Source organism: Erythrolamprus reginae, chromosome Z, assembly GCF_031021105.1.
Source record: "Erythrolamprus reginae isolate rEryReg1 chromosome Z, rEryReg1.hap1, whole genome shotgun sequence".
Classification (NCBI taxonomy): Eukaryota; Metazoa; Chordata; class Lepidosauria; order Squamata; family Dipsadidae; genus Erythrolamprus; species Erythrolamprus reginae.
In genome coordinates, this window is record NC_091963.1 from 115,153,013 (window position 1) to 115,180,971 (window position 27,959).

At 37.3% G+C, this 27,959-nt stretch overlaps 1 protein-coding gene across 7 annotated transcripts in view; it reads left to right on the forward strand.

Annotated features, from left to right (window-relative positions):
- The first annotated feature begins 927 nt into the window (after nt 1-927).
- KAT7 (lysine acetyltransferase 7) overlaps nt 928-27,959 on the forward strand; it is a 49,215-nt gene continuing 22,183 nt past the window's right edge. For 3 of the 7 annotated variants that reach the window (XR_011556958.1, XM_070729557.1, XM_070729559.1), the window contains exons 1-13: nt 928-1,172; nt 4,548-4,695; nt 7,945-8,121; nt 8,594-8,833; nt 8,948-9,030; nt 9,571-9,660; nt 9,977-10,075; nt 10,742-10,852; nt 17,180-17,371; nt 20,633-20,722; nt 21,753-21,893; nt 25,021-25,114; nt 27,461-27,607. Coding sequence is in view for 5 of the 7 variants with exons in the window: in XM_070729557.1 (XP_070585658.1) it covers nt 1,158-1,172; nt 4,548-4,695; nt 7,945-8,121; nt 8,594-8,833; nt 8,948-9,030; nt 9,571-9,660; nt 9,977-10,075; nt 10,742-10,852; nt 17,180-17,371; nt 20,633-20,722; nt 21,753-21,893; nt 25,021-25,114; nt 27,461-27,607 (1,627 nt within the window). In the remaining 2 variants the exon portion in view is untranslated. Of the gene's footprint in view, nt 1,173-1,670; nt 2,019-4,547; nt 4,696-7,944; nt 8,122-8,593; nt 8,834-8,947; nt 9,031-9,570; nt 9,661-9,976; nt 10,076-10,741; nt 10,853-17,179; nt 17,372-20,632; nt 20,723-21,752; nt 21,894-25,020; nt 25,115-27,460; nt 27,608-27,959 lie in introns of those variants that run through there. The other 4 variants (XR_011556959.1, XM_070729558.1, XM_070729561.1 and 1 more) reach the window with 3 other exon arrangements.

A 27,959-nucleotide genomic window follows, 5' to 3' on the forward strand; every position in this document is an offset into this window, starting at 1 on the left:
AAGAAAGCAAGATAGAGAAAGAGAGAGGGAGAAAGAAAGAAAGAGATGAGAGAGGAAGGAAGAGAGTGAGAGAGAGGAAGAAAGCAAGAGAAAGAGAGAGAGATGAGAGAGGAAGGAAGAGAGTGTGAGAGAGGAAGGAAGCAAGATAGAGAAAGAGAGAGAGAGAAAGAAAGAAAGATGAGAGAGGAAGGAAGAGAGTGAGAGAGAGTGAGAGTGTTTTTTTTCTCAAGGTGACACACCACCCGAATTATGCTCGGTTTTTTGGCGAATTTTGACACACCAAGCTCAAAAGGTTGCCCATCACTGCTCTAGAATCTACCATAATAAATGATGGAAAAAGTTAAAAACAATGGTTTTGCACAGAAGGAAAAACCACTGGCAATTCTTTAAATGCTTATCTTTTTTTTTTTTAAACCACCACTAATATTATTCAGCTAGTCAAGGCTATTTTTCTAATAAAAAATAAGTTGTTCTTCATTGATTTGACTTTCATTACTTTTAATTTAGGTACATAAATAATTCTCGATTGTTCGCTAACGGAACTGTTTTTCGTATTGGATTATTAGAAGAAAATAAGATAGTCTTTCGATAAAAGTCGGTAAGATTGCGATATTCTCTCTCTCTCGCTCGCTCACTTACAGAACGCCTCTTTGATTACAAAAACCCGCCAAGTTCCAAAACAAAGATGGTGAATCAAGACGTCAATGAGAAACACCTTACGGCAGTAGCCACACTGCACCAGCGATTCCAATTGCGGACGATCAGTTGCCCAACCCCAAAATGGCCGCCTCCTCTATTCGGAGATAGGGCTGTAGCCCATAGTGAAAATGGCCAATACGCTTTATTGCCTGGAGATTCACGAGGCGCTCGACCCGATTCTAAGATGGCGGAAGGCCGTAGCCGTGAGGTGAGGGTTCCCTGCATCACGTGACAGGCAAGACGGGGGTGTGTGTATCCCCGTCGTGTGTCCCGGCGGAAGATTGAAGGGAGTCGTCTGATCGCCAACATCTTACAGCAAAGGGAAAATAAGACGGCGCGATTAGCGCTGGAGAACCGGAGACACGCCAGTCACCACGGATTCATCCGTAGCCAGCGCGGCGGCCGGTGCGCAGCCACCTTCGCTGCCGCCGCCGCCGCCTCCGCCGCCTCCGTTGAGGATGTCGCGCAGAAAGGTGAGCAAGTGCAGGCCGAACCGATCTCCTTTTTCTCCTTTTCCTTTTAATCTGCTTAAGATCGTTGGGCTCGAAAACCAGTTAAAAACGTAGGCCTTCAAGCCCCTGTTTCATCTCGCGATACGATTGGCTAGTCCTGCCTCTCGCCGTATCTTCAATGGCCACCTTCGCCATCAGTCAAGCGCAACATCTTCCCTCAACGGTTATTTGTTTCCCTCCACCCGTTCGACGACTGTTGTAGCCCACCTCCTTTCATTCCTAATTGGTTCGCGTCTGAACCATCATTGGTTGATCATTTTCTACTGGTGCGTTTCCCACCCCCCTCGTCCGGCTCTCCTGTATCTATTCTTGGCTTCGTGCTTCGGGAGTGGATGTTGAGGGGGGCATTGATTGGCTAGGATTCAGAATCGGCGTCCCTGAAATCCCACCCCTCTACCGTTTCTCAGTTTCTCATTGGGAAGGAGAGTGATACAAAAGTCCAACCCCCACACTGGTAGCGATAGCAGGCGAGGGAAATGAATCCAAGTATGGTAGACAGGATTAAATGGGCAGTAGATTTTTTTTTAGATCATAATTTTATTTCTTTATTTGCTAGAATTTAATTGACTCTGTCTGTAAGTTAAATCTGTTTATAATGGAACTGCATTTTTAACATGCCAAACATTTTAATGAGTTTTAAAACCAGTTTTTTTGTAACAAATTTATTTCTAGTTCTTTTCTACTGAAGAGCAGGGAAATTGAATAGGGGATTATTTTGGCAGTTAGTCCATCAATGGTACCGTAATTTAAGGCTATCAAATTTATCGTGCCTTTAAACGTTTTGAAAAATATTGCTAGCTTTGCCAGGTCTGTGAAAAGATAATTCATAGTTATAGAGATTGTGTGTGTGTGTGTGTGTGTGTGTATGTAATATATAATATACAGTAATACCTTCTACCTTTATGATGACCATGCAGTACCAAATAAGTGAAAAATAATGTACTCTCTGTAACTCACTTGAATTGTGTATATGTTAATTATGCCAAAACTAGATTTAGGAGATGGTAATTCCTTATAAAAATAATTCAAAAAGCTTATGTAGAAGAATTAATGGAAGTTTTTTAAAAAAACACAGACCCATTACACTTGACAAAGATGCATAAATGTAACCCTTTCATTCCTCTGATATATTGTGATCCTTTCAAAACTCAGCAGTAGATACAAATATTCAGCATGTTCTCCTATCATGTTCAAGTACTAGAATAAATGCACTGTATAAACATATTGGTAGTACCTGACTGTTAAATTAACACAGTGCACTGAACGTAATGAATATTATTTGTCTTTATGTGTAGTAACTCAGTCACTGGGTTGTAAGCTGTGCATAGTGCAGTGATTGCAAACTTTTTTCCTCCTCAAATGCCGAAAGAACGTGCATGCGTGAGTACCCACACCCATAATTCAATGCCTGGGGAAAGTGAAAACTGCTTCCCCTAACCTGTGGAGGCTCTCTGGATGCTGGAAATGGCCTGTTTCCCAGCTTCTGATGGACCCAGTAGGCTCGGATTTCACCCTCCCCAGGCTCCAAAAGCTTCCCTGAAGCTGGGGAAGGGTAAAAAACACTCTCCCCCATCTCTTGGAGGCTCTGTGGAAGCCAAAAATGCCCTCCCAGAACCTCTGTGCAAACCAAAAATCAGCTGGCTGGCACAAACATGCACATTGTAACTGAGCTTGGGCAATGGCTCGCATGTCACCTATGGCACCCTTGCCATAGATTCACCATCACTGGCATAGTGTAATATATGACATAGTATATTAAGACAGTTTGTGAATATAGGAAAGTGTGCTGTTGCATCACTGCTCTCATCAGTAAAATGCCTACGTAAACATATCCATCCTAAGATAAAATATAGGAAATAGTATAAGGGCAGACTAGATGGACCCTAAGGTCTTTTTCTGCTGTCAATCTTCTATATTTCTGTTTCTAAAATGCTTATTTATAGCAGGGATGTTTTGTATTACTGCAAAAAAAAAATTAAGCCTGGGCCTTTGGAAAAATTTATTATAACAATTTCCTCTAAATGCTACAGCTTGCTTAGAATGTAGTGGCATGGTACACCCATGTAGCATTTGTGCTGTGTGTGTTCCATTGTCTCCCATAAGTTTTCAAATACAATTCAGGGTGCTGATTGATAAAGCTCTTGATGGCATGGATCGGGTTATTTGAGGGTCTGTCTCCAGTGGTTTCTAGGTATCCCACCATATCTGACATAGTGGGTGTACTCCTGGTATCTTCAGAGTATCTTCCTGATGAATCACATGAAGAATGCCTGTCATGGTTCTGTTCCAAGTGGAACAGCTTCACATATACCTCTACTACCACAAGATTCGGATGGCCTCTATTAGTCTTCTGAAAGGCCGTGAAGATCTGCCCCCCCTCCCCCAAGACATTAGGGTCAGAATGGGAACTCTGACTTGGGTGTTTGTGATTGGTGATTACATTGAACCCTGATTTGCTTTATTTTCATTTAGGTTTTTTTTTAGTACATTATATAGTACTAGGCACCTGTCTCATAGAATTTATAATAAGTTACTTATAAAGTAATCAAGGCAAGAGAAACAAGTCTAACAAATAAACAAGTAAAATAAATAAAGTTTAGGGCCACCAGTTTTGATAGTTGTCCTTTTCCAATAAAAACATTAATTCCATGTTGTTACTGTTATTTCATTGTAAGAACCTGCTGATTAATTTTTTTAAAAAGTCATGGGCATCCAGAGAGCCTCTGGGAGGTGGGGGAAGCTGTACATTGATGTTTCTTTTAATAAGATGGTTTATATCACCTGCCAGTGTTTATTAGGAGGAACTAAATTTTATATATAATATCTATGACAAATTGACTTAGGACTTCCTTTATGATATATCATTGTAGTCTTCCATAATTAAATGGATGGTTGGATCCAAGAGGACGAAGAGGGAATTCTGAAATTTACTGAGGGTTTAGGCAGAACTAAATGTCTCTTAGGAACATGAGCAATATTTTAAATTTAACAGTGCGTACTAATTTCTGAAGAAGGCCCCATTTGTTTATTTAAGACTTCAGATTCCAAACCAGGAGACTGGGAGTTCTGATCCTACTTTAGGCGCAACATCAAGTGAATGACATTGTCTCTCCCTAGGAAGAAGCCAGTGGCAAACCATTTCTAAAAAAACTTGTCAAAAATACCGCAGAAATTGATTCGGGCAATTATAGGAGTCAAAAGCTGACTCAGAATTATCCTTCGCCTTCCAGAATTGACAAATTCTGGATTAAAATATTTGTCTTATGTGCTGTTTGTTTATTTAAAATATGTATATAAGCTATTCATCTTTCAATCAACTAAATATTGGCTTTTCAGAGAAATGCAGGAAGCAGTTCAGATGGAACAGAAGACTCAGATTTCTCTACAGACCCAGAGCATACAGACAGTTCAGAAAGCGATGGTACATTACGCCAGTCTGCCCGTGTGACACGATCTTCTGCTAGGCTCAGCCAGAGTTCTCAAGGTATATCTAGATCTTTTAAAATTCTTTATTTTGGGTCTTGAAAGTTCTGCTTTGGAAGGAAGGATGCTTGCAATGATTAAATGTTGTCTCCTAAACTTTGTATAAATGTGAGGAACTGTATGTTATATCAATGAACCTTTACTTACTCTTCATGAACATAAAGGTGAAATTATCATGAACCATCTTCAAGTTTTGTTCTCACTCATCCTGTGACAAATTGTTTCAAACTCTGTTCTTTGGGGGAGAGGGGTAGTGTATAACAGAACATCCTCTGAATTATACCATCTCTGCACCATGTTTGATCATTATTTAAACCTAATGTTGTATGTCAACATTTCAGAAAACGAAAATTCAGGTTATCAAAACAATGAACATATATGTATTTTGGAGTGGATATAGCTTTAGATACAAAATCATTTAGGCAATACTAATACAGTAGTCCCTCACCTATCGCTGGTGTTACGTTCCAGACCTGGCCGCAATAGGTGAAATCCGCGATGGGGAATTTATCGACTGATAGTACTTATTTAAGTATTTATATTGTAATTGTTTGGTAGTTTTCATTGTTTTAAGTGTTTATAAACCCTTCCCACACAGTATTTATTTTAGATACAGTATTTAAATAAAGTATTTACACTTTTAGATATATATATATATTTTTAAACCTGCCGATCGAGTTCGGCGGGATGTTTAAATCTGCCGATCGGCTTCCTCAGAAACCCGCGATGAAGTGAAGCCGCAGTAGGTGAAGCGCGGTATAGCGAGGGACTACTGTACAGCACAATAAGGAACTGTATTCAATCTATACTCTATATTCCAGGCACTTGTATCCCAGTACCATTATGAACGGAAAATTTACATCATGAACTGTTTGTGATTTTCAGTTTCCTTTACATTTAATTTACCGTATTTTTCGGAGTATAAGATACACCTTCCCTCCCCCTCCAAAAGAGGGAGAAAATCTGGGTGTGACTTATACTTCGAACATAGCCCCACCCACGTGCTTGCATGTTGCATTTTTGGATGGTTCCAGCCAGTGGGGACCCTCACTTCCACATAGAGCCCTGGGAACTGCGTTGAGAACGTCTTTAACTTGAAGGAAAAGGGGTGAAAGTTCGGGAGGAAGAAAAAGGACCCGCCACACTGGGTTTGTCCCAGCTGCCAAAACACAGAACCCGATTGCTAACAAAGCAAAGAGGAGGGAGGGAGAAGCGGGAGGAGGCAGCAGCAGCCGGGAATTGGAAGTGGGATGCAGACGTTGGGGGTAACTTGGGTCCCTGGGAGAACTGCAAGGGGGCTCATTTCCCTTGTAACTGTGACAGGTCTGGATCTGAGAGACAGAGGAGTTCTCAAAGGTGAAGAGCATTCCAATAAGATCGTTTTAAACAAGAGGCAAAAAACACTGCCACCTTGTACAGGCCGCTTACCTGAACGCCTAACTAAGCAAGCGCTTGGGATCTCCAGCCTTGGTTTTGATCCCAAGTAACCCGCAGAAAGAGAGCAAAGGATTGAATATGAAGTTTTCAGGTGGCAGATCCCCTTCCATTTGGGGGGAGGGGAAGCCTCACTTGGTTTCTCTTTCATTCAGATCTTCATGTTTCAGGCCCCCTTTTTGCAATCGGGGAGGGGGGATCTGCCACTTGAAAACTTCATATTAAATCCTTTGATCTCAAGTCGCCCGCAGAGAGCAAAGGATGAAACGTGAAGTTTTCAAGTGGCAAATCTCCCTCCCTGATTGCAAAAAGGGTGCCTGAAATGTGAAGATCTGGAGGAAAGAGATACCAAGTGGCAGGTTCCCCCTCCCCAAAAATGGAGCGGGATCTGCAACATGAAAACTTCATATTCAATCCTTTGCTCTCTTTCTGTGGGCGACTTGGGATCAAAACCAAGGCTGGAGATCCCAAACGCTTACTTAGTTAGGCATTCGAATTAGCGGTCTGTCCCAGGCGGCGGTGTTTTTTGCCTCTTGTTTAAAATAATCTTATTGGAAAGCTCTTCATCTTTGAGAACTCCCACGTCTCTCAAATCCAGACCTGCCACAGTTACAAGGAAAACTAGCCCCCTTGCAGTTCTCTCAGGGACCCGAGTTACCCCCAACTTCTGCATCCCACTTCCAATCCCGGACACTGCTGCCTCCTCCCGCCTCTCCCTCCCTCCTCCCTCTTCACTTTTGTTAGGAATCGGGCTCTGTGTTTTGGCAGTTGGGACGATCCCAATGCGGCGTCTCCTTTTTCCTCCTCCCGAACTTTCACCCCTTTTCCTCCGAGTTAGGAATGCTCTCAACGCAGTTCCCTGGGCTACTTCAGGAATCCAACCGAGACAGCAAAGGCACAGGGGTTGCTGGGAAGCCTGGTAACACGTTTACGAAATGGCAGGTCCAGGAGGAACGATGTGCTACGTCTCTATTGGGCTTTGCTGAGTGAAAACCGGCTTTCAATGTCTATGTCTATAGGGCATTTTGGGAATGGAGCCAAGTCTGTCTTCTGCCCCCATGAAAATCATACCCCACCCCACCCACTCCAGTTAAATTTCTTCCCAATTTCTGCAGAAAAATTGTCAAGACATGCATAATAAAACAGAAAGTCTTATTAAAGATTTGAAGAATACATGCTTTAAAGAAATCTCCCTAGTCTTCTTTCTTAGTATCACCTGAGGAGGCTTTTCTTGGATAATTTATACAAGTAAACTGACTACTTCCATAGCAAAAATTTGAGATTTACCGCATGCAGCAAAAGTAGATTCTGAAAAATCCAGGAACATCTGCTACTAATATGTTTTATTAATAACACAAAAATACAGAAGATCATACAATCATATATGACTACTTGTCATTTCTTATTCACTTCACATTTTTGCAATATTAGAAAGAAAAATTCATTTTTTATTGTTAGAACAGATAAAAAGATCTGTGCTGCTTGTTATCAAAATCCCAGTGGAAGTGAGGACCCCACTAATCCTGATGTTAATAGGCAGAGGCAGAATTCTTTTTTCTTGCCCCCCCCCCCAAAAAATAATTAAGGTGCTCCCCCCCTCGGAAAATTACCGAAAAATACAGTACATATGCAGTAATACGAAGAGGTAGATATCATTACCTGGAAATTGTATAAAACTTGCCTATTTTATAGTTCGTAAAAGAATAACCATTTTGGTCTACTAGAGTAAGAACCACAATGAATATAGTTAACATGTAATGTAGACTCTGCAAGATACTACATTTCTCCTTTAACAATCCCTTTCGATCCTTCATAGATTCCAGTCCAGTTCGCAATCCACCATCATTTGCAGTGGAAGAGCCTGTTTATTCTACTCGAAGAATAACCCGCAGTCAGCAACAGCCTACTCCTGTAACTCCAAAGAAATATCCTCTGCGACAAACACGTTCATCTGGTTCCGAAACAGAACAAGTGGTTGATTTTTCTGATAGAGGTTTGTATATGGGAATGGTTATAGAGGACGTACCTAATAAATGTTACCATATGGGAAAATGGAGAATTTATTCTTAAACTAGTATTTGCTCAATTTCCTTTGTAGATTTTTTCAGTAGTAACATACTAGATTAAAAAGTAATATCTTTGCTAAGACTGCTTAATATCCTAGGTATTGCTTGATTTCATATTATGCATTAAAGGGATAGAGACCACCCTCTCCGCCCCCCCATCCCCAGTGTGAGGGTGTCTGTTACTTTTGATTACCACAATTTTGGTTTACTGATTTTCTTGTTTATCCCCAGATTATTCTCAGTCATTGGCTAGAAAGGAAACAAGATTTTTCTGGCACTGTGATCCATTTTTTTATGTAGTGCTGACACAGAAATGACCCAGGAAGCATTTTTTCTTTGTATATTTTCTAATTTGGCAACATCTTGGTATGCTGTCCTAATTTTCTCTCTTCTCAACAGACACAAAAAATGCAGCTGACCATGATGAGTCCCCACCCCGCACTCCAACTGGGAATGCTCCTTCTTCAGAATCTGATATTGATATCTCTAGTCCCAACATGTCACATGATGAAAGTATTGCCAAGGATATGTCCATGAAAGATTCAGGGAGTGATTTATCCCATCGTCCCAAAAGACGACGTTTCCACGAAAGCTATAATTTTAACATGAAATGTCCCACCCCTGGCTGCAATTCCTTAGGTACAGTGGAATGTTTTCTGATCTGAGTTTTAATTATTAGGATTTCCCATTGCCCAAGCTTTCTATGTGTTCTTTTTAGTAAGCCGTAAACTATACTTCTTTGGTTTTCAACAGGACACCTGACTGGAAAACATGAGCGACATTTTTCTATATCTGGATGCCCTCTGTATCATAATCTTTCAGCAGATGAATGCAAGGTAACTTATTCTCAGGACATATGTAATAAAGAAAATCAGGTGGAAAGTAATGATTGTAGCAGGAACATAGCAAGAATTCATATGCTTTAACATATCTTTGCAATTTGCAGTTTCTGGAAGATAATTTGTTTATAATTTGTACCAAGATACTGGCTATTTTAGCCATAACTTGGGGTTTGGTGGTCCCATGAAATCAATTCCAGCAATTTCTAGGTTCAATGTCCATTTTGTGACAGATTCATATTATGTCTTTAAATTATATGATGTAGAAAGGAGATTTATATACACTGCTCAAAAAAATAAAGGGAACACTCAAAGAAAACATCCCAGATCTGAATGAATGAAATATTCTCATTGAATACTTTGTTCTGTACAAAGTTGAATGTGCTGACAACATGTGAAATTTATTGTCAATCAGTGTTGCTTCCTAAGTGGACAGTTTGATTTCACAGAAGTTTGATTTACTTGGAGTTATATTGTGTTCTTTAAGTGTTCCCTTTATTTTTTTGAGTAGTATATAATATTTCTTTCGATTTCAAGGTCAGAGCTCAAAGCCGAGACAAACAAGTGGAAGACCGGATGCTTTCTCATCGACAGGATGACAACAATAGACATGCTACTAGGCATCAGGTAATTTCTACTAATTTTATATATTATTCAAGTCTGTCCTGGCTTAAAGAACCTCACCGGGGACTTATTCAAGTTATTTTTTTTTAAGAATTGCCACACTGCACATACAATAGTTATGCTCATATGAATAATCAGCTCATAATTAGATGCAGTCATGCATTATCAAAAGCTATCCGATTCTAAACACAGGGGGGATGCATAAAACAAATTCATGAAATACTGGAGAACCCATGGAATATTACCGAAGCCAGATACTCATCTGTCTGTCTGTCTGTCTGTCTCCCAATCAAATATTTTATTTCCTACTCCCTACAAGGCACCAACTGAAAGACAATTGAGATATAAGGAGAAAGTTGCAGAGATGAGAAAGAAGAGGAATGCAAGCTTAACTAAGGAACAAAAGGAAAAATACATGGTATAGAAAACTCATTTATTTTCCTTAGAGAATAAGCCATGTTTTAACACATCCTTTTTAGTTTGGTCTCTCCAAATGTGTTTTTACTGTGCTTAACTAGTGTATATTAAGTCAGGAAAGTGATAATTAAAATATAAGGCATCTGAATCAATACTTTTCATGCCATGGATTTGCAAAGAAGAATTATTTTGTTTGAAACAAGTTATGACATGGATAATAGTAGCTGAAATGGATTAGTGCTCTATGGAACATTAAGTTGTGTTAATCCTATTGTTTGGAATCCATATGTGAATTCTAGCTTTACAATTATAGCTCATCTTTCCATAGCACAGGAAAAGGAATGAGTAGGGTTGTAATAGTCTTTTTTTCAACTAACCATGTCAGTATTCCTATTTTTTCCCATTATCCAAGCAGCTGAATTTTCTCTTGAGCACATTTTAATTAATTTACATTTTTTGACATGAATGTCTTTCATAAAAGTCTTTCAATTCTTTCAGGGAATATAGTGATACCACTGAAAGGAAATTTTAGATCTTTTCTTCAACTGTTTATCCATCCATGCCCATCCTCTAAACAAATAGGAGGTGGCTATCAGGAGTTGCTTCCCCAAATGCAGGAGACATTTTTATTTGTGTTTATGAGATATTTCTTCTGTTGTTGCTTCAGGAGCATAGACAAATCTATGGCAACACAAGAGAGCCCCTTTTAGAGAATCTGACCAGTGAGTATGACCTAGAACTATTCCGACGAGCGCAAGCAAGAGCTTCTGAAGATCTAGTAAGTAGGGCTGAGCTCATTCCATTTCATGTCCCAGCTGTGAATAAGCCAGTTATACTTAGTTCACTGCGATGCATGCAAATTTGCTGTAAATGGATAGAACCAAACCAAGCTAATGAAAGGAAACAAAACTAAAAGGTTGATTGCACACTTCGTAGCAGAGCTCAATATTTTGAAAGTTAAAAATTGGTCTTGGCCCATTACATATTGGGGGTACACACCAAAAGTTGACAAGTCTAAATAATTTAGAACGTGTTTTAAATTTTATTACATTCAATTCAATTCAATAACTTCATATTACTTTCAGGGTATTTCACTACTTAACTCTTTGGTTATTTAAAATATATGCAACACTCTTAATTTATAGGCTTATCGCTAATTCAAATTAAAAATGCAATAGAAAAACCATTAAGAGCAGATGAGTGAATCAGTGAATCACTTCATAAAACAGTGAATGTTTTTGACTTTATGGCTATAATAAATGGTAATCCTATCTAGACAACATTTTCACTAGTCAGACTACATTTTCTGGTGCTTGACATTTTTGGATTAATATGGAGACACATTAACTGAAAGCATAAACTAAATGTCTTAAAAGTGTAGTCAGTAAATAAAGCGAACAAAAGAGTACATAGCAATAAATGAGGTAAAATAAGATGTGGGGACAGTTACCTTAGCAAAATAGAACAGCCATTCATCTCTGTATTGTTTATTCTTCAGTGAGGGTATTTTATAATTTGCTCCATATCTAAAACACAGATCAAATTCACTGATCTGGAAAAAAGTGCATTTGATATGATCGGTTCAAAGTGGCTCTCCTTGATGATCACAAATTACATTTACTACTGATTTTGTTTTTCAAAAAACCCTCTAACTTTCTGAAATATAAATTGATTCAATTTTTCTTGCATAGATGAAGGAGCCATCTGGGAAACACAGCTCTGAACTGAAATAAACCCATCAATTCTGGTTTATTTTCAGACATGGCATTATTTTCAGATGAGGCATTTCTTTCTTTGAGGATTGAAAGGTCCCCCCCCCCTGCTGTTTACACCTATGTAATTATAAAGGGCAAAGAAATACCTTTTTAAAAAATGTGCCCTGGTTCCAGAAAAAGAATCTCTGATGCACAGTTTTCTTAAGAAAATCTCCAAAATCAGAGTACTAAATTTGACATTTGACCCTAAATTGGACCCTGATAGAAGGATTGAACCCAATCCATTTGGAAACAAAGGCTTTGTGTTGAGAAATCTGCAAAGTATCTTCATACCACTGTTAATCAGAAAAATGGAATCCTTACCCATCTTCTTTGGTTAGGCTTTGAGTAAGGTTTTTGACCTTCTAGATTTCCTATCTCCAATGGCTAATTGTAAACAGAGCTACACAGTTGTTCAGGTTAATTATTGTTATACTAGAAAACTAAAACTGTAATTGTTTTGTTTCCTACTTTCGGAGAAAAAGGAGAAAGAGTAGCTATTATGCCACTTTGCCAACCAGAGGCACTCTCTTCCTATTTTTTCAATATTATCTGGAAGTATATTGGGAACATATTTTTTTTCATAAGGAAAGAGAAATTGTGACAGCTTTGAAATGAAAAGCAGTTGTGCAATATCTCGTATTTGTTTGACAGTTTTACAATGCTTGCATACGATAAACCTGCAACTACTGAGTGGCAGGACCTGGATATCTCCTAAAACTAATAGATTTTTTTATATAGCCTTCTAAAGTGCAAAGATCCATGAGAGGGTTTGAACTCCACAGAACAGCATCAGGCAACCGATTTCTAATGAGTCCCCAATAGGGCAAAACCATTCACATAGTATCTGCTTCTTATATTTAACTGCATATAATCAGTGAAGCCTAGGAATATTAGCATAATATACTGCTTTAATTGTGTATTAATTGTATATATGCCAGAACTTGGACCAATTAAAGTTTTTTTTCAAATACAGAAATCATTTTCAAATTTTGCTGCTCTGTTTTTTAATTACTGTTGCTGTTTTTGCAATTAAATATTATTTTCTTCTGTGCTTAATATGACAAGTGGGCTTATCTGCAAACTTGCATACCACATTTAACTTAAAGGAGTATGTTAACCTATTAATCATGTAACTTTAAGCCAAAATATAGGTTTTTTGGTTTTTGCAAATTTTGTGAATCTAGATATAGTTTAAGGCTTAATATGTTGTGTAAAACCAATGAGTTATGATTAATTCAGTCATTTATGCCAGGTGTTTCAGGAACAAAGTTTCCCATAGGATAGGGAAGGAAAATAATTCTGTCAGCAGACATTTTGGATATAAATTTTTCATTTTTCTCCACCATAAAATAAAATAATATATAATTACAAACACTAAAGCAATACTTATAATCAAACATATATAAAACTTTTCTTTTCCATGTTAAACCTTCAATGGAGGCTCCTATCTCTCATTACTTTTCTAGACAAAACATCTGTAAAATTAGTACATTATCAATTATTAAACCTTTAATTAAAAATCTTTTACTCCACCTTACAATAAAAACGTACATTGCATCAATATGAACATTAACAAAATCTCTTCTAACTAAATCTTAATAAAATATCTTAACATATAAATAATAGAGATTCTATATATGTGTAAAATGAAAACCTCTCTTAATACATCATTTACTCCATTATATAAAGTTCCATATATTTAAACCAAAAACATTACCTAAGAATTGTGTTAAATCATTATTTAGTGCTACCACCATTTCTTATCTTTGCCTTCTGGTTAACAATATTTAAATTAATTATCTTGTTTCAATTTTTCAGCATTAGCTAATTAAAATGCATACATATCTCTTAACTCTCTATCTAATCATAATATCCCCCAAATATTATAATAATCAGAATCTTGCTTATCTTTAAATTTCAACTTGAATTTACTCATCTCTGCACAGTCCACAATTTTTCTCAAAACTTCCCTTTCAGTTGGTACCTTACTTAATTCCCAGTTCTGAGCATAAACAATCCTAGCTGCTGTAACTATGTGTATGATTAAATATGTTTCATCCTTATCGAAGTATCTGGTAAAATATCCAGAAGGTATATTTCCAGTTTAAGTTCGATAGTCTTTCTTAAAATCTTCTGAATATAGTATTGAATTTGTATCCAATATTTATGTGCTTCTGTACAAGTCCACCACATATGATAAAAGGAGCCAGGCATTTGATTACATTTCCAACAGTTTATCGGCAAATTCTTATACATTTTTGCTAACTTCTCAGGTGATATGTGCCATCTATAAAACATCTTATACATATTTTCCTAAAAAGCAGTTGACATTGTCATTTTATAATTTCTCTCCCATAATTGCTGCCATATATCAATATCTATTGTATAACCTATATTTCTCATCCATTTTATCATTGTGTCTTTCACCTGCTCAAATTCTAATTCAATAGATAAATGTATTTGTAAATTTTTTAAATCAAGTTCTCATCTTGACCCAGTAAAATTTGATCTAGTTCTCTTTTTTGCAAATCAATACCTTCTGTTTTAACATCTTTCTCCAAACTTGATTGTAACTGTAAGTACATAAACCAATCCAATGTTATTCTTTTCCCCCCTAGTTCCTGAAGTGATTTTAACTTCATTGACTGTGAGATTATATCCTAATATCTTGGAATATTAGTCCAATCTACTCTATGGGGGTGCATAAATACTTCTATTGTTAAGATCCAGAATGGTACTTTTATGTAGAGTTTAGTTTCATCTTGTCCCACATCGCCAATAACGAACTCCTTATAATATGTTTCTGAAAGTAATTGTGTATTTTCTTCTTCTCATACCACATAAATGCCTGCCAACCTGTAAATCATGTAAATCATGTCCTTCTAATACCAATAGTCTTTTATTTCTAAGTAAAATCCATTCGTTTATCCATGTCATTGCCGCTTCTTGATAGTAGAGCTTCCAATGTGGAACCCCAAAACCACTTCTTTCTCTAGCATCCTGTAAATTTTTAAAACTAATCCTCGGTCTTTTCCCTTGCTATATAAATTTCATAGTCATTTTATTTAGTTCATTTAAAAAAGTCTTATCAATCTTAATTGGAATAGTAGAAAATAGAAACAGTAGTCTTGGTAGTATGTTCATCTTAATTAAAGCTATTCTGCCCATCAGTGATAACTGAAGAGTCTTCCATTTTTTCTAAGTCCTCAATCTGATTTTGTCTTCTTTAGGAGATGAACATCTAGCTGTTAGGAAAATTCCCAAATACTTTACTTCTTTTACTATTTGAACATCCAACTATTTAATTGTAATTTCTGCTTTCCAGTCATATTCTTTGTAATCAATTTGGTTTTATCTTTATTAATCATTAATCCTGCTACTTCTCTATGTCTTACAATCTGTGATAAAAGTTTCGAGCTTGAAATTAATGGATTTTCAAGTATAAAAACCAAATCATCAGCAAAAGCTTGTAGCTTATGTTCTTGATCTCTTATTTTAAATCCTGAAATCTGAGGATCAAATCTAATATTTCTGATTAAAACTTCAATGACAAAATAAATAGCAGTGGTGGCAAAGGACATCCTTGCCTCGCACCTTTATAATTTCAACATTTTGTGTCATATCTTCATCAACCAATATCCTGGCCGATTGTTTCTTGTATATTGCCTCAATAACATGAAGAAATCTTGTGCCAAAGTGACATACTGTAATTGTCTATTCAAAAATTGCCAATTCAGATTATCAAATGCTTTTTGGGCATTTAAAAACATCAACGCCATCTGTTTCGCTGGATGTTGTTAATAATATTCAATAGTATTTAAAATTATGCGCATATTGTCTTTTATTTGTCTTTTAGGAAGAAATCCATTTTGATCTGTATGAATAAATTCAGACAGAAATCTTTTAAGTCTATTCACTATTATAGATATATTTTATAATCCACATTTAAAAGTGATATTGGTCTATAATTTTTTACGTTCAAGGTATCCATCCCTTCTTTTGGTTTCAATGAAATAAAGGTGTCTGTCCAAGAGTCAGGTATTTTAGCATCAAGCATAACGTCATTAAATATTTCCAACATTAAAAGCCTGAAGTCTTCCTCAAAAGTTTTATGAACTTCAGCTGGTAATCCATCTGGTTCCGGAGCCTTTTGATTCTTTTATTTCTTTATGGCTTCCATTAAATCCATCATTGTTATTCTAGCATCAAGACTTTCCCTATAAGTTTCTGGCATTTAAATAAATTTGCTTCTTCTAAATATTGACAATTTTTTCTATTATCTGTTATCTCTTGTTTGTATTGGTCTCTGTAATATCTCCAAACAATTGTTTTTTCTCTTCCTCTTAATATTACATTTCACCCTAAAGACCTCTAAAGTAAGCTTTGGATGTATCCCAAAGTATTTGCAAAAGATATATGTTCTCTTTTATTTTATTGAAAAAGAAGGCCATTTCTTTTTTAATGAATAATTAGAACCTTATTCTTGTAGTATTTCTCGCCTCATTGTCCATCTAAATGTTTTACTTTTTCCTTTCCATTTCATAACAATAGGATTATGATCTGCCCAAACGTTAGAATCAATATAAACTTTTGAACATAGTTAAGCAAGTCCAGTGTATTCCATATCATATAAATTCTTGACCAGGAACCGTGTCTCGCAGAGTAGAAAGTATATTGCTTTTCTTTCAAATGCCTACCTCTCCAAACATCCGCCATACTCCATTCATCTACCATATTAAAAAAAGATTTAGGCAAAGTAATCTTTTTAGATCTATTCCCCGCATTTGTTTTATAATCCAAGTCTGGTTTTACTATCGCATTAAAATCTTCCAATAAGCAAATATTCTGGTAATTTAGTTCGTTAATTTTCTTATGTAGCTTTGATGTCAGCAGACATTTTAATACAAATTTTGCAAATGTTGATTTTGGAGGCAGTCTTATTATAGTCTTATTCCTATTTTCTTGGAAATAATCAGTGAATTTGATGGGACTTGAAGAACAATTTTGTTTTTGTTTGATAGGAATGTATGTTAATATTGTATTACTTCAATCCTGTTAATTTAACTTAGAAAATTTTTGGAGCAAGTTCAGCAATGATGAAAGACAAACTTTACCAGATGGAGAATTCTGTTGAGTTCACTTTTCTGTTGATTAGTAAATAGGAAGTTTGTATACCTATTGGCAATGTAAAATAAGATGTGATTTATTTTACTACAGATTTTCTGAGGTTGGATTCAATGTGAACTGCAAAAAATTTTTTTTTTAAATCTATTATAAAATTTTATAGTGCCTTAAATAATTTTCTCCATTTTCCTCTTCAATAAATGAGTCATTATTTCTGTGAATAGGAAAAGCTGCGACTTCAGGGCCAAATCACTGAAGGTAGTAACATGATCAAAACCATTGCTTTTGGTCGCTATGAACTGGACACGTGGTACCATTCTCCCTACCCAGAGGAGTATGCCCGGCTTGGGCGACTCTATATGTGTGAATTCTGCCTCAAGTATATGAAGAGTCAGACAATACTTCGCAGACACATGGTAAGTTTTTCATTTAAGGGTATGCAGTGGAAAATTATTCAAATTTGTTATAGGCAGCCAAACACTAATACAGTCTGGACAGTATACAAAATGAAATTTAAAAAATCTAAAAACAGGTAAAATAGAAAAGCACACGGACAGCCCAGATTAAGACAATGTTAAAAAACCACATTTTTAAAAATCATTAATACTTTTGGTATTGTTTTATTTGTATTAGTGTAACTATGTATGTTAACGTACTTTAAATCATCTTAAGCATAAAACAAACAACAACTCTGATCATTGATGAGCCTGATTTATGCAGCCCAAATCTGATAACTTTAACCGTAGCTCCTCTTGCATTTATAATTTCTTTTTGCTTTGGTGACATGTTCTAATTTCAGGAAGGTGTTTTAATCATGTTTTATTGCAGTGATTTTCAACCTTTTTTGAGCTGCGGCACATTTTTTACATTTATGAAACCCTGGGGCACATTGAGGGGGGGGGGAAGAGGGCTAAAAAAAGTTTGGATAAAATAATTCTCTCTCTTCCTCCCCTTCGCTCTATTTCTTTCTCCTTCCCTCTTTCTCTCCCTTCCTTCCTTCTTCTTTCTCTCTTTCTCTCTCCATCCCTCTTTCTCTTTTTTGCTCTCTTTCTCCCTCCCTATGTCCCTCTATATCTTTCTCTCTCTCTCCTTCCCTCCCTCCCTCTCTTTCTCTCTCTCTCTCTTGCTTTCTTTCTCTCTCTTGCTCTCTCTCTCTCTCTTTCTCTTGTTCTCTTTCCCTCTCTCTTGCTTTCTCTCTCTCTCTCTTGCTTTCTTTCTCTCTGAGCTTCGCGGCACACCTGACCATGTCTCACGGCACACTAGTGTGCCACGGCACACTGGTTGAAAAACACTGTTTTATTGTATATTTATTCTAAATCTTTCGTTTTCTCTGTTTAAACATATGATAAAGAATATGCTATTGCCTTCTACAGCTTTAGAAATTTAATCTTGTAAAAAATGCAGTTTGTGCCTCCCTGTGAATTTTCTGAGAAAAGATGGGAAATGCTGTAGTGAAATCAGTTCTGAAGAATGCCACCATGAATAATCATCCCCAGCAGCAGAGAATCTAGTTTCTGCCTTCAATCTCTTTTTTTCCAATGCTTATTTGTGACTACCTTATTGTTTTAGAAGAGAACACTTTTCTCCTTCTAAACAGCTTCACATTCGACTTCCAATATGGATGACAATGGTTCCTTTAGCTATCAGTCATAGGTGGGGTAGAACATGTACAGTAGAACCCCGACTTACGAGACTAATTGGTTCCGGAAGGAGGCTCGTAAGTCGGAACGCTCGTATGACGAAACATTGTTTCCCATAGGAAACAATGTAAAGTCAATTAATCCGTGCAACAACAAAAAAACCCGCTGCCGCCGAACGCGGAAGTTAGCGTTCGGCTTCAGGAGACAGCTGCGAAGCGGTGCGGGTGTTTTAAAACGTCGCTGCCGGCCTGGGGGGTTCGGGGGCTTCCCCCGAGCCCCCCAGGCCGGCTGCCACGTTTTAAAACACCCGCGCCGCTTCGCAGCTGTCTCCTGAAGCCGAACGCTAACTTCCGCGTTCGGCTTCAGGAGACAGCTGCGAAGCGGCGCGGGTGTTTTAAAACGTGGCAGCCGGCCTGGGGGGTTTGGGGGCTTCCCCCCGAGCCCCCCAGGCCGGCTGCCACGTTTTAAAACACCCGCGCCGCTTCGCAGCTGTCTCCTGAAGCCGAATGCGGAAGTTAGCGTTCGGCTTCAGGAGACACCTGCGAAGCGGCGCACGTGTTTTAAAAGGTTGCAGCCGGCCTCGGGGGCTTGCCAGCACCCCCCCGAGCCCCCTAGGCCGGCTGCAACCTTTTAAAACACGCGGGATACGAGCGCCAAGGAGCTGTCTCCTGAAGCCGAACGCGGAAGACAGCTCCTTGGCGCTCGTATCCCGAATGTGAGCTCGGGAGGCGAACAAAAATGTCGCTCCCCTCTCAGCTCTTATCTCGAGTAGCTCGTAAGTAGAGCTGCTCGTATGTCGAGGTTCCACTGTAATGTTTATGAAAAAGGAGAAGGAGGCCAAATCACTTGTTATACAAGCTTAGAAGCACTATCTATTTACCATCACCTTAAAGTCAGGTGCAGTCATTGATTGATTATGTGTATGAAGTTGGTGTTGACACATAGTTTTTCTCCATGACAATTAGTTTCTAACTTGGTCTTTCAAAATCAGTTATTATAATCCAAATATTAGAGACCTCTGTAATTTTCTTTTTCCAATTCTGCCCATTCTGAGTTAGGCATAGTATTTTTTTTTACTTATAAGTCATATAAGTTATTTCTTGTTGAGCATAAAGAATATTCTCTTCCTGTAAATGTATATATGAACATTGTTAGAATGTTCTGCTCATATTAAAATGAGTTTTATTGTGGAGATTTTTAGCAGACCTGTTTTGTCTGATTAAAAGTAAGGGAGGAAACATTTTTCAAAGGGCCTATGTAATATAAATTAAAAGCCTTTTGTAGAATGAACAGAACCTTAAAAAGCCAGGATTATTATCTAGTGAAAGATTTGAATTTACAATGTACTATTGTTATGAGAGATATGTAAATACTGTATACCTTTTATGTTTGTTTGTTTGTTTGTTTATTGATTGATTGATTGATTGATTGGATTTGTATGCCGTCCCTCTCTGTGGACTCGGAGCGGCTCACAACAAACAAAGAATACATAATAAAATAATTTGATCCAATTAATAGTAGTTAAAAGACTTTTAAAAAATCCTAAAAATTAAAACATTCCATTATCATTCACTCAATCAATAATTTATTCTAAACATATTTGTTGGTCGGGGGGAGGGGAGAATATCTAATGACCCCGGGCCTGGCGGCAAAGATGAGTCTTCAAACTTTTTCAGAAAGCAAGGAGGGTGGGGGGAGTGCGAATCTCTGGGGGAAGCTGGTTCCAGTGGGCCGGGCCCCCCACAGAGAAGGCTCTTCCCCTAGTTTTATTACATGTAATATAATATTGTTTACATAGTTGTAGCTATGCATCCATTCTTTTAACTCATTTCATATGATGAAATACTCTTAAACAGTTTAAACACCTATTCTTAATCAGAGCTCATTGATCAGTAGCTATACCAAATATTAGGTTCATTTTGTTTTCTGAATAGAATATGCCTCATTGCTTCTGAATTCAAAACAATTATTTTTCCTTTTCAGTGGTATATTTAAAAACCAATTATGACAGTAATGCTTGTTTATCACTCTCTATAGGCAAAATGTGTCTGGAAGCATCCTCCAGGTGATGAAATTTACCGCAAAGGTTCAATCTCAGTATTTGAAGTAGATGGGAAAAAGAACAAGGTAACTCTGTTAATGGAATGAATTTCGGGAAGGAAGAGAGTTTTTGCACAGAATATATTTGTATGCCATACGGGTGGCTTTGCTAGAAATTTTTCATCACTGTTGCTAATCACTCTGAAACATCTCACTTCATGCTGATCCCAAAAGTGCCTTTTTGAGAGATAATTGGACTTGGTTGTTTTTCTTAGAAGTTATTTCGTTTTTCTTCCAAGAAGATTCTTCAGCTCTGACTAGATGGTGAGGAATGGAAAATTATATTTCTTGCACACATCTATGTTGTAGACTGGAGATTGATGATGTTGTATCCCTCCCCCTCTGTTGAGAGAGGGCTGTTCAGTTTTGACATAGAAGGTTTCTGATCCTTCTTCCAAATGACCAGTTGTCTCTAGGGAATATAAATTCTTCCATTCAGAGCGGAATAAGTTTCTTGAATGAGAACCGAAACATCTTCAATAAAAAGCCAGAAAGTTGCCTTTTGAAAAAGTATTTTTGTGACAACCAGGACCCAGATGACTGAGAATCTCCATAGTCACTCCATGGTGCTTCTTATAAAGATTTGGAGCAGAATTAGATATGGAGATAAGGTGATGGCAATCCTGGATTATACCAATTCATTGCAGATATGGGTTCATGTCTTTGTTTATTGTTTCAAAGCTAAAAAGGAACTTCTGTACCTTTGGGAACATTCACACAACACCTGAGCAAATCCTTAAACCACCTACATCTTTTTTCAGGGTACTCTCTACTGTTAACAGCACAATCCTGGGATAATTACTGCCTGAGCGCTTTCTATTGCTGCTTTTTTTATTTCTCTAAATTCTCCCATCGCATTACTTTTTACTAGTACTGCCATTTCCTTAGTGATTGTCCATTGTATATTTAACATTCTATTGATATCCTCTTTCACTTTTTGCCAAAATTCCTGCACTACTATAGACTATATTGTTATAAGATACTGGGAGGGTAGATCACTTCCTGCCAGTCAATTTTGTATTAATATCTTTATTCTCTTTTTGATTGTTTTTCTCAGATATATTGCCAAAATTTGTGCCTCCTGGCAAAACTCTTCTTGGACCATAAGACTTTGTATTATGATGTCGAACCATTTCTTTTCTATGTCATGACAGAAGCTGATAACACAGGATGCCACCTAATAGGCTATTTTTCCAAGGTCAGTATTACTGCACATGGGATCTAATCCACCAGCAGGGCTTTTGTGCATCAAAACAGTGTGATGATGCCTACATTGCCCTAGCTCCACATTTGGAAACAAGGACGTTTAGGGGTAGAGGGGTCTGTAATATGGTAAATGATTTAGCTTTACTAGATAAATGGTCAAAGCAATGGAAACTGCAGTTTAATGTTTCCAAATGTAAAATAATGCACTTGGGGAAAAGGAATCCTCAATCTGAATATTGCATAGGCAGTTCTGTGTTAGCAAAAAGAGGAGAAGGATTTAGGGGTAGTGATTTCTGACAGTCTCAAAATGGGTGAGCAGTGTGGTCAGGCGGTAGGAAAGGCAAGTAGGATGCTTGGCTGCATAGCTAGAGGTGTAACAAGCAGGAAGAGGGAGATTGTGATCCCCTTATACAGAGCGCTGGTGAGACCACATTTGGAGTACTGTGTTCAGTTCTGGAGACCTCACCTACAAAAAGATATTGACAAAATTGAACGGGTCCAAAGACGGGCTATAAGAATGGTGGAAGGTCTTAAGTATAAAACGTATCAGGAAAGACTGAATGAACTCAATCTGTATAGTCTGGAAGACAGAAGGAAAAGTGGGGACATGATCGAAACATTTAAATATGTTAAAGGGTTAAATAGGGTTCAGGAGGGAAGTGTTTTTAATAGGAAAGTGAGCACAAGAACAAGCGGACATAATCTGAAGTTAGTTGGGGGAAAGATCAAAGGCAACATGAGAAAATATTATTTTACTGAAAGAGTAGTAGATCCTTGGAACAAACTTCCAGCAGACGTGGTTGGTAAATCCACAGTAACTGAATTTAAACATGCCTGGGATAAACATATATCCATTGTAAGATAAAATACAGGAAATAGTATAAGGGCAGACTAGATGGACCATGGGGTCTTTTTCTGCCGTCAGTTTTCTATGTTTCTATGTTTCTAGAATACTTGCTAAAGGAAAAATTGGCTCAAGCTAGGACTGGCATTTCCAGGCTATTAAGGAGAAGGGAGGTGTATAATTTTTCAAATGTAGAATCCCTTTTATTACATCATTATTACAAGTAGTCCTTGATTTATAACTACAGTTGGGGCCAGAATTTAAATTGCTCAGGATATGGCCATTGAGTAATGTCATTGGACCTGATTTTATGACCATTTCACATTTTACCAATTCACTCTACTTCTCAGAATCTGGCTGGGAAAGTTGAAAAACCATGATCATATTGTTGTAAATGTGAGTCAGTTGCCAAATACCCAAATTGCTGTCACAAAACTGGGGAGGGGGGGATGGGATCATGTGACAGCTGTAATTTTGAAGAAGGGTCATAAATCAATTTTTCTGACTTAGCTTTGTAGCTTTGAACTTACAACTCTAGTTAAACAGTGTATGTATATGCAACTTGGTTTGAAAAGTAATTTATTTAGACAATGATAAATATGTTGATTAAAATATGTTCTTGAAAATATTTTTAACGTTTATTACAAATGGGATGAAAAGCTGCTGAATTATAAAAGATGTAGTTTCATTAATTTGTATCTTTTTATTGTTTTGCCTACTACTTATAATCCTGAAAACAGAAAGTAACAAAAATAACGTGAAAGAAAACAAAATCATCCAGTCTCAAATAGAAAATATGGAGCAAAACCTAAATCTTAATATACATATTTTTACAACATGAAATGTTATCCATTCAATATTATGAATAGTTTCTTCTTCATTAGACCCTTTGATTATTTTTGAAAATTAATCAAACTTCTCTGTCCCTTTACATGGTAATTGCTTGAGTTTTGCCTCTTTTTAAATTGACTAGTTTGTTCTGTGTCTGACCTTTTTAATGTATCAACAAAAATCTACAGCCATTAGGTAATACTTCAGAAATTCCAAATTTGGAAACAAACTAATAGCCTAGTTATAACAATTAAGAAAAAAACCTTGCTAAGTTTTTACAGTGTAGTTTAGCCATCATGATATACAAAGAAAAATCCAGGGAAAAATAGTTTTGGGGTCTATGTAATTTAGACTCATGTGCAATTTTATTTTCAATGCACGTTAAAGTTTATATATGTGCTTGTATATGGAATTGAAAGCAACGTTTGTATTATTTTTTAAAAGTCTGTTACTACATTATATACCGTATTTTATAATTATAAATTGCATACACTTTAATTGCAGACTCAAGTCACATACTTTAATTGCAGGCTCAAGTCACAAAACTTAAATTGCAAAATTAAATCTGCAATTTTATATATTAGATATAGATATACATACATACATACATGGCTTCCAAATATATACTGGCCCAGTGATAAAATGGAGAAAAGGTATTGCCATCAAGTCCATTAATGAATATACTGGTGCTAAATAGATGGGGTCAAAGGATCACTGTTAAAGAGTAGTGTAGCAAGGGCAGTGTCAACTCTGAACCCTGACTGAACCCAGTTTGAGACTTCAGTACTGACACACTGGACCTGAGGGATGGAGTGGGGTGGGAATAGATAGTTGGGGTAGTATAGTCAAAACATTATTTTGGGAATGAAGGACATTTCTGCAAGTGTTCAGAAGGGGATTGATGTCACCTAGCAACTGGACTGTATCCTGATTGGGCCATGTGACTGGTTGTTTTGGGAAAGGGACAAAGTTTTACATTTAATGAAGTGAAACTGCAGAAATATTCAGTTGGTTTTCACCAGCCTTTGCCAATATGACATATCCAATAAACTTATTCTTTGAGGAATCTACTTGCCTCAGAGTTTTGTTTGCTATGGGTTTGTTACTTGGAACCCTGGCAGGCAGAATAATAAATTGAGAAAGTAGATTCTACTGAAAATAAGGATATTTTTGGGAATGGTTATTCAAACAAAACCAAAACCAAACCAAAAAAAAGTTTGATTTGTCTCACTATACGCTGAGATTCCAGAAAACCTTTGGCATACCAAGACAGAATGCAAATGAAGACTTAATCACTCTTGGATAGACAGAACAAATTTGCTTCAATGGAAAAATATTTGTTTATTTATTATTTTTTTCAACTTTGAACCAGTCTGTTATTAACTATACGCTTATGTAATTCTTATGAAAAGCTAGCCTAAAATACTACTTTGTTCAATTTTAGGAGAAGAACTCATTTCTCAACTATAATGTTTCTTGCATTTTGACAATGCCTCAGTACATGAGGCAGGGGTATGGCAAAATGCTTATTGATTTCAGTAAGTATATTTACTTATATATGTGTGACAGTACTGTATTAGCCATTGACAGCTAATAATAAACATATCCTCTATGCAGTATAAAGTTATGATTGGTCCTTGGAATTCCAGCCATCCCAGCAGTCACATGATAATAATCTGAACCCTTTCAGTCCATTCATGCTTAAGTTTGCAACCTTCCCAGCTGGCATTCCAGAAAGTCAACAGGGAAAGCCGCAGGTTGCTGCCTGCCCCCCGTCCACTTCTCCATCTCCTCTGCACTCACATCGTCCACTTGTGCACCTATCCCAAAGAGCATCTTTCCTAACCCACCTAGTCCTGCTCATACACTTCAGCGCATTCTCTCTTTTTGTTTCAAACTCCAAATAAAAGTGCTGCACTTGGATAATGAGGAAGTTGGGAAGGAACTTAGGCCGGTTCTGGAGTCTGGGGAAGATGCTGATGGATGCTCTGTGTCAGATGTAGAGATAGAGCCAGGACCGTCCAACATTTCCCAGCCACTGGAGAGACCAGTTGCCTTTGGAGGTTGAGATAAGTGAGGAGGAATAACAGCTGGGGCCTGTTCTAGATGCACGTAATGTGTAGAGTAGTTAGGAGAGGTGAACCACAGAGGACAAGGATTCGACTCGGGAAGCAAAGCACACATGGATGCTGACGGCAGAGGTGGGTTTTAAGGAGTTTACGAAAGGCAAGGAGGGTGGGGGCAATTCTAATCTCCGGGGGGAGCTGGTTCCAGAGTCATGCTAGCTCAGAAATGGGAGTTGAAGTCCGCAAGCCTTAAACTTGCCAGGTTTGAAGATCCTTTTATAATCAAAATAAACCAATATGCATAATTTTGTTCAGTTCAGTTATCATTCTGTGCAGAAATGTTCAGACTATTTTCCAAGTGAAAAAAGTTTTCAAATTGACCAAACATAAGCATTTGAAATGAAGAATTTTCGGTCCGGGTCAGGGTGACCCGGGAACAGACCTCTAGGGACTATTTTTTTTTCAGCAAGAAAGAAATCCCCCACCCCACAAAAAAAATTCTCATAGAGAGAACCCCTGAAATGATGTAAAGTCATGAAATTTCAAGTTTCAGATATGCAGAGAAATTTTTTTACAGGGTCTCAAACTTTGATTCGGGTCTCACAGGCCCGAACAGAACAGCAGGGTTAAATGACAGCTCTGAGTTACTGAGCCAAAATAGAAGATACAGGTATCTAGTTGCTTACATTAGACATTGAAGGAAGCTGTTGCATTACTCTCTAGTAGCTAAAAATTAGGAGTATCAGTTTTTCTAATGAACAAATATTCATTGAAAGCTCTTAAGCTTTTAAGAACTATTGCTTTGTTGGTTGCATACTTATTCCTGTTAGTGCAATTTGTTGATCTGAAAGGTACTATCAGGTTCCCCCAATTTTTATTGTTCACACTTTTTTACCCATTTACACCTATGGGATTTAATAGATTCTTAATACTTTGTCCTACCATTTTCAACTCAGAACTCAAATATTTTGCACATCCCTGGTAAGTACCAGAAAATATGAGTAATTGCTGGACTAGACTATTATTTGCTGTAACAACAAACCAAGACAGCACTCAGTTTTTAAAGGTCATATCTTTTGTATCCTGAAGAATTTCCTAGAACTATCTAAACTTTCTAAAGCAATAAATAAATAAGCCAGAAATAATTTAGCTAATAGAATCTTATACAATGCTACCTGTAATGGAGGTCTAAAGCTACTGTTTAGAAATTTTAGCAACAATATATTAATGCAGAAAAGTATGGTTTAAAGAAATCTAGTCAGGCAGGTTGCATCAATTCCTAATCATATCAGAGATTCAGAGCTGTTTTGAGGTATAACAATTAGATTTGTCAAAAGATTTACAAAGAATTCTTACCTCTTTTTAGAGTATACTACCATATTTGTGTTGCCGATTCTGCATTAGAGTTCTAATTTGCTGCTAAGCATTTATAGCAGTAATAATATGATGAATATTCTAGTGCAGTCTTCAATATTTACTCCCATCTTGTTAGGTTGGATAGCAATTTCTGTACAGTCTGGGATCGTGGGCAGGTGGTTTGGCTCAATGGGGGAATTTTAGATAAGAGGTTGCTAACTTGTCTCAGACAATCTTACGTTTTGAACCAGTTTAAAATTTGCCTTGTTCAGTTGCCTTTGATTTCATTTGTGCACTAAATTCAAGAAATTTGAGTTTTGGATAAGTTTGTCCACCACAAAGTATTTGAGCTCTCCAATAATTGGTTTAGAAATCCATGTATAGAACTGTGGTGGAAATAGTCTAAAAATAGTCTATCTTTTAAGAATAATTTGCAAAAGTGTACGTGTGTTCTCTAAACAGGCTATTTACTTTCCAAAGTGGAAGAGAAAGTTGGCTCTCCAGAAAGGCCCCTGTCAGACTTGGGACTTATCAGCTACCGTAGTTACTGGAAAGAGGTTCTTCTCCGTTATCTGCATAATTTCCAAGGCAAAGAAATCTCCATCAAAGGTAGGTTTTACTTTTCTCCACTCTCTTTCCTTACATTCTAACTCTTACTTCACTGTGGCCACATGGAACAGTTTTTCTCAATTTACTTTTACTGTGAATGTCTTTCTTGCTATGTGGCAAAAAAGGGGGTACAGTGGTACCTCAAGATACGAACCTAATTGGTTCCAGGGGGAGGTTCATAAGACGAAAGGTTCGTAAGATGAAACATTGGTTCCCATAGGAAACAATGTAAAGTCAATTAATCCGTGCAACAACAAAAAACCCCCCGCAAAAAACCCGCTGTCGCCCGGCTGTCACCTTTTAAAACAGCCGGGGGGGGGGGGGCTTCCCAGCGGCCTCCCGAACCCGAACT